This window comes from Gymnoscopelus microlampas, assembly GCF_963454915.1.
Source record: "Gymnoscopelus microlampas genome assembly, chromosome: 6".
NCBI classification, from domain to species: Eukaryota; Metazoa; Chordata; class Actinopteri; order Myctophiformes; family Myctophidae; genus Gymnoscopelus; species Gymnoscopelus microlampas.
This window is the reverse complement of record NC_139943.1, coordinates 48015486-48022758: the sequence shown is the minus strand read 5'-3', so window position 1 is coordinate 48022758 and position 7273 is coordinate 48015486. Positions and strand designations below refer to the sequence as shown.

The 7273-nt window shown below is 39.9% G+C and overlaps 1 protein-coding gene across 1 annotated transcript; it reads left to right on the top strand.

The window, feature by feature from the left end:
* Positions 1–2054: 2054 nt before the first annotated feature.
* rpl27a (ribosomal protein L27a) lies at positions 2055–6963 on the top strand. The gene is made up of 5 exons (XM_084059376.1): positions 2055–2089; positions 2959–3022; positions 3132–3207; positions 3962–4136; positions 6775–6963. The coding sequence occupies exons 1-5, from the start codon at positions 2087–2089 to the stop codon at positions 6901–6903; spliced, it is 447 nt and encodes a 148-aa protein (XP_083915502.1). The 5' UTR covers positions 2055–2086; the 3' UTR covers positions 6904–6963.
* Positions 6964–7273: the final 310 nt, after the last annotated feature.

Here is a 7273-nt window from a genome sequence, read left to right as displayed (position 1 = left end):
TTTCCAAACAAGGAGTAAACCCCCCAAGAAGTGTTAAAATACAGCATTCAATGCTTTGAATTTTCCATAATATCCAGAAATCACTGACCAGTGTTCTATTCCAACAAATAGGCCAGTGGTGTAAAGTAACTAAGTACATTTATTCAAGTACTGTACTTAAGTAAAACTTTTAGGTATTTTTACTTTACTGGAGTATTTCCAATTTTCAACAATTTTACTTCTACTCAACTACATCTCAGAGCCAAATATTATACTTTTACTCCACTACAATTATTTGAAAACTTTAGTTAGTAGTTACTTTGTAGATTTTGATTATTATTACAAAACATACATTACCCACTTCAGCCCCCTATATACATTTCGGCCATTTAAAAATAGCCGATGTACAAGCTCACAATGCGTCGCGATGCAACAAATTGTGAGCTTGTAGATCTGCTATTTTCAAAAGATTTTTATACATTTTATACATTTGAAAACTTGTGAAATGGGACATTCTGAATAATGAGTACTTCCTACTTTCAGTACCTTAAGTAGATTTTGATACCAATAGTATACCTTTGTAATTCTTCTTCAAGTAAACTTTGAATTCCGGACTTTTACTTGTAACAGAGTATTTCTACATTGCAGTATTGACACTATTTACTTAAGTAAAATATTTGAGTGCTTTTCCCCCCACTTGCTAACAGTATAACAATGACATTGTAGAGGTTAAATACGAGGCAATCATGGTTACACAACACAGTCACAACACAGTATCGGGATTCAGACATAAGCCACTTCCTACTAAAGAATATCCCTTACCTGACTACGTGTGTAGGCAAAGGAAAAACTAGATGTTTGCTTTGTAAATACAAATGAACATTTGTCGGCGTAGGGTGTGAAGTGAGGCTGAAGAGGGTGGGTTCTCCTGTGTGTTCAGCACTGAGGGGCATGTGAGAGACGTGATTGGCGGAGAGAGGTGATAATATGTCAGAGTCTCCTGACATTTCGTTGTTGTGTCACTGCAAGATGGTGAGAGACAGAACAGCATGTCGACTGGAGGGCAGTAAACAGATGTTTAATTGGTAGCCTCCTATACACAGTGGTGTAAAGTAACTAAGTGCATTTACTCAAGTACTGTACTTGAGTACAATTTTGAGGTATTTTTTTACTTTAGTGGAGTATTTCCAATTTTCAGTACTTCTACTTCTACTCCACTACTCTGAGGAAACTATTGTACTTTCACTCTACTACAATTCTCTACTGTATATATTTCGGCTATTTGAAAATAGGGTTCAAGAGAGTTTATTTGCCACTCACTCATACAGGTACAAGCAGCGAAATGTTGGTGTGGCAATGTGGCATGCTCTGTAGACTGTGCTGCCAATACAAATGACAATATAATAATAATAATAATAATAATAATAGTAATAATAATAGTATAAATAATAATCATAATAATAATAATTTGTATTATTATCATTATTTTATCATTCAAGGGTACAAACCGTTTAGCAGCAATGTGGAATGTGCAGAATATGGGTAGGAAATAATTTAGTAAAAGGCACACTCTCTCTCTCACCCCCCCCCCCCCCCCCCCCCTCCCCCCACACACACACACACACACACACACACACACACACACACACACACACACACACACACACACACACACACACACACACACACATGAGCTCTGTCATCAATCTGATGGATTTATTACTAAATTAAAACGCAATGAAAATGTAGGTTTACATTTTTACATTTCTGCTCAGTACTGAGCACTTTTGCACTTTTATTTATTATTCTGTATTGCCAAAATACATTTTTGGCATACATATTATATTAAATGTATGCTAAATAAAAATATTACATTAAATTGGACGTTAAAATATGGTTATAAGCCGAGGGAGAAAAACAAATAATACATTTTAATGATATACTCCAGAAATTGGGGATCAAAACCCTGCAAAACCACTTGGTTGCAGTGAGTCTACCCTCCAGTAGGCGTCGCTGTAGAATTTTTATATCCTCCTATCCTAAAAGAAAATCTCGCACAAAACCGTGAGATTTTGAATTTCCGGTCCTCTTTCAACTATCCTCCAAGATGGTAGGTACTGTCAAATACTACCGTGCTTCAAAATTCAGTTTAATCTACGTCCATCCTCGTTCTATTCGTATACAAAAACACTCGCGGAGGGTATTTCGAGGTATATTCTCGTCTTTCCTCCGGTCCCAATATATTATTATCGAGAAACTAGCACAAACACGATAGAAATAGGCGAAGACACGTATGTTGCATAGGTTGCTATGTCTAGGCCACCAGGCAGGCTCGTCCATGCAACTAGACACTGTCCACATGTCTATAAACACACAAAACCACAAATGCAACGACTGGTATAATGGCTGTTATAGAGCACCAATGAGCGTGCAAATATGTCATAGCCTGGAGAGGCAGGGGAGCTAAGTTGTGCTAGCAGTGTGAGCCTGATACACCGGTGCTGTTAGCATTGAGCTAACGTTATGTTGACCCGCAAACCCTCCTTTTCTTGAGTTAACAACAACCGTGTTCCCACGGGTAGATGAACATGTTGTGTGACCATCACTGAAGTTAGGTTGGCATTGGCCGAATAAAGCATTTCAGGTTATAAGCTGGTGTCTGTCTGTCTGCTCAACGGGATAGCTAGCTAGTCAGCGATACCACTGGTTCCCAAACAATGGATCGGGACCCATTTGTGGGTCCATAAATTAAAAAACAAATGTTTTAAGTAGTAGTGAAAATAGCCGATCTACAGAGCGTTGCACCCTGACGCGTTGTGAGCTTGTAGATCAGCTATTTTCTCTAGTTGCGGTCCTGGGGAGACACCACATTTCCCTTTTGGTTCTCGAGCTAAAAACTTTGGGAACCAGTGAGCTATACTATGCCTTGTGAGATTTAATGTTTCTTATCTCAACCTCCATTGTTGAATCTGTTGACAGCCGACCAAGAAGACCAAAACCAGGAAACTCAGAGGGCATGTCAGCCACGGACATGGTCGCGTTGGTGAGTTGGATGCTTAAACCTCATGGAGCTTCAAACTGTCCTGTAACTCCCTTTTGCTGTGCGTTGAACAGGTAACTGTCATAACCATTTCTCTATTTACCTTCCACAGGCAAGCACCGCAAGCATCCTGGAGGTCGTGGTAATGCTGGTGGCATGCATCACCACAGGATCAACTTCGATAAATAGTGAGTTGTATGATTGCCTCTTCTGTGTTTTATTTGGTTGTCAAGCATTGTGGCCCCTCATCAGATTTTTTTCCAGATTTGTATTGAAGGGATAGCCCCTTGAGATGCAACATCTCATTTCCCACGGGTTAAAAACATGAACAAGATACCTAGATACAATAAAAGTATACAGACACATACACAAATATAGCGTGCTATATATATATATTTGGGTGCTCAGTTATTAAATGTAATTAGAATACCCTCTATTCTCAACTGAAGACCTGACAACCCCAGACAACTTGTCAAGCGGGGTGGTTAATTGCATTAACTTTTTGAGTCTAAATGACTAATTCCTCTAAATTGTTCAAATGAAAACCAACTATACTCGAGGTAGCCAGGACCACAGTTCAAACATTGCTCTGATTATCCCCTTAGTGCATTGTCCTCTGTTACTTACTGGAATCTGAGTGGTTAATTGAAATGAACCGGTTAAGAGACTCAGAGTCTCATCTTGGCACTCCTCATTGTCTTGATGTGCTAGAGTTCTCTGAGAGTGAAGACTGTTACTATTCACCGACTAGGTCCCTGGTAGGCCAGTCACCCACATGGGCAGTTACAGTGTTGATACAACGTAGTTATTATGATGTTGTATATTTTAGCATTTATAATGACACTCATTGCCACCGGCTCATATTGTCATGGAATGTTAGACTGTAGATGCAGTAGTTCTTAATGGCTAATATCCTTGTTTCACCCTCTGTTAAATCTTCAGCCATCCTGGGTACTTTGGTAAGGTGGGTATGAGACACTACCATCTGAAGAAGAACACAATGCACTGCCCCACCATCAACCTGGACAAGTTGTGGACTCTGGTGAGCGAGCAGACTAGGCTCAACTATGCCACCAAGCCAGAGGGCCCTGCACCCATCATCGATGCCGTGCGCGCCGTAAGTATTAAACCTGTGGGATGTGGGTATATCTGATGGTGTGATTTTGTTTGATATGCAGTATGGCCTGCCTTGTAATATTTTAAGCTTAGTTTTTATGGGTTTGTTGGAATTGGACGGTGAAAGCTGAGGGCAGGGATGCGACGACATGACATGTAACAGTTTCTATGCCCGGAGTGAAAGCCAGGACATTGTGCCTATGTGCCCAGTACTTTGATTAAATGATTTGTGTGAGTTTCATGCCTTTATTGGTAGTTCACGGTGTAGAGAGACGGGAAACGGGGGCAGAGTCATCAGGGAGAGACATGCAGCAAATGTCTGCCAGGTCCGAATCAAACCTGGGACTCGCTGTCAGGTATCAGTGCCTGTGGTATGCGCCTTAACCATTCACCTATCAGCGTCCCCATCCAAGGTTTATTTTGATGAGAGAGTAAATGGTTGAAACTATCGAAACCCATTGAATATTTTTTGTCAAGTGTTTTTTTCAAATGGCCATTCTGCTTACTGAAGACATTTTACTTGTAAGAAGTTAATGCATTGTATGTCTGTTATAAGAAAGTTTCACCCATAGACTGACTGGATTGTCTCACGTCAATGTTAATATTACTAAGGAGGCATTGATTTTTTTAATACATTAGAGAATATTTAGTTGGTTAATTGAAATGAACCGGTTAAGAGACTCAGAGTCTCATCTTGACACTCCTCATTGTCTTGATGTGCTAGAGTTCTCTGAGAGTGAAGACTGTTACTATTCACCGACTAGGTCCCTGGTAGGCCAGTCACCCACATGGGCAGTTACAGTGTTGATACAACCTAGTTATTGTGATATTGTATATTTTAGCGTTAAAAATGACACGCATGACAGACCATTTATACCCTCAGAAAGCACAGCAACAATTATGCTTACAGTACATATCAGAACAACAAACTGTTCATACTGCAGGTTGGGTTTACACTTTGCTTACAATAGTAGGAACAAAGCCTTGTGATGATTTGGTGGTATCACATATTATAGGGCTAAGTGGACAGAATCATTGATTTTTTTAATAGGCCATTTTTAAAACTATTTGGGCAGGTAATGTACCTGCAAGTGCCCACCTCTGTGGAGTCTAGAGTCAACTTACAATACCAAAATGTCTGCCTCCTCCGTCCTCCAGCATGACGGTGTGAAATTGGTGACCTTCTGAAAGATGTGATCATCTTCTAGACTTGACAATTTTTCACCGTAACACCTCCATGTTTGATGGAGTACAGGGGAGGTGAGGAGGCAGAAATTATTAGTATTGGACTTTTGGCTGAAGGGTTTGAATCCGCCGTGGTGCATCCAGCTTGCTGAACATTTTTATTCCAGATGTAAGCAAGGCATAATAAGTTGGCAAGTCCGAGGACTATACATTTATGACAAAACTGCTTCACAGCTCATAGTACACCACAGATCCAGTACTGAACTTAATCTATGGTCCATTTTTACTATATGTCGGTGTATTTGGAATTTGTTTGGTTTTTGTCATACCACTTAAAGACGCATGTAGATTCTCTTTCAGAGGCGTCGGTGTGTAAGGGGATAGTCATGACTCCCGAATGGTGTTCGTAGTGCAGTTAGTCTGTTGCTTAAACCTTAAACGGTAAGATGAAGACTAGCATTAACATATCACTGTGAATATAATCTTTTGCACAAAACCTTGTATAATGGCACTAGAGTGTGTGTAGGGTCTAATGCAGCATGTATTGGCATTAGATGTTGCCTATTCTTGGTTTGACGATTAAGCATGTTGTCTTCATGTTAAAGTAATGCTAGGTAACTTTTTCAATAAAACTAAAGTTAAATTGTATATCTTTTGTGAGTGGCAAATGTTTCACAACACCCACTCCATGAATTTCACCCCCGAAAGCCTTTTATTTATAGTTTCTATTGAACGGGGTCGGGTTGACGCTCCCGCGATAATGACGTCATCTGGCCGGAAAATGGAAGCGGAAATGCACCGGTTTCCTGTTTGGCCAGGAACTACTGCACCGGTTTCCTGTTTGGCCAGGAACTACCGCGCTAATAACAAAAGGAAACTCACGCTGATTTTAAGAGATTGTATGATTTGAAGAACAAAAAAAACAGAAAAAGAAAACACAGCTCACGGTAACTAAAGCTCCACTGGCTAAGAGAAACGATCCACAGATTGTATAAAACAATTAAAAGAACGCTTTTTGAAACACTTCCGTCTTCCGGTTAAAACGAATGGAATTCTGGGTAACGCAGTAATAAACAAACGGCCTGCAGTGAAATTTGCACAGTACAACTTTTAACACTAACTGGTCCCAATATAATACAAATTTTGGGGGGGCCCAGTAGATGATGTGCGTTGACCACATTTGTGACGTTATGTCCCTGGTTTGATACGTCCAGAGATGTTGCATGTCGGTCCCCGACTCTACCCTCAGCTTCTGTCTTCACAATCTCAAAATGACTCTTAAAAGAATATCTCTGTATATCTAAAGTGATGCTTACTTTTTTCATTGCATGTACATAATTCATTCCATAATCTGATAGTCCTTTGCAGTGTTTGTAGAGAATTTAGCGGTCTTCTAATGTATTGCTGTTCTGTCTCCGCATACATCAAACTAACTGGATGTTTCGTCTCCACAGGGTTACTACAAAATCCTTGGGAAGGGTAAGCTGCCCAAGCAGCCAGTGATCGTCAAAGCCAAGTTCTTCAGCAGAAAGGCAGAAGAGAAGATCAAGGCAGTGGGAGGAGCATGTGTTCTCATGGCATAAATCTCCTGTCAATGTTTTTTGCAGAAATAAAAGTTGTTTTGGTGTCTGTGACACAAAAGATCTGTTTTAGGATTTGTGGTCATTTGTATTTACTCTGGAATGTGGAATTGATATCAAGCCTAGATTCTGCAAGATGATTGCATCATGAGATTCATTTGAGCTAAACTAATAAATAATTGTTAAAAAATATTATAAAACCCTGTTTTTTTGAGAAGCCCATTTGGGCTAACTAACATATTTCTACCTGGATCTAAAATTGAATCTTTGAATGTGAAGATAAATGTGCAGGTGTGTGGTTGCTCGCACTGGTAGATGTTGACAGTATACTTTTGTTTACACGATGGTACACATGTTCAGGAACAACGGTACC

Coding starts and splice junctions, on each gene's coding strand:
- rpl27a (XM_084059376.1), top strand. Junction 3,023..3,131: donor CCACGGACATGGTCGCGTTG/GTGAGTTGGATG, acceptor TACCTTCCACAG/GCAAGCACCGCAAGCATCCT. Junction 4,137..6,774: donor TCATCGATGCCGTGCGCGCC/GTAAGTATTAAA, acceptor TCGTCTCCACAG/GGTTACTACAAAATCCTTGG.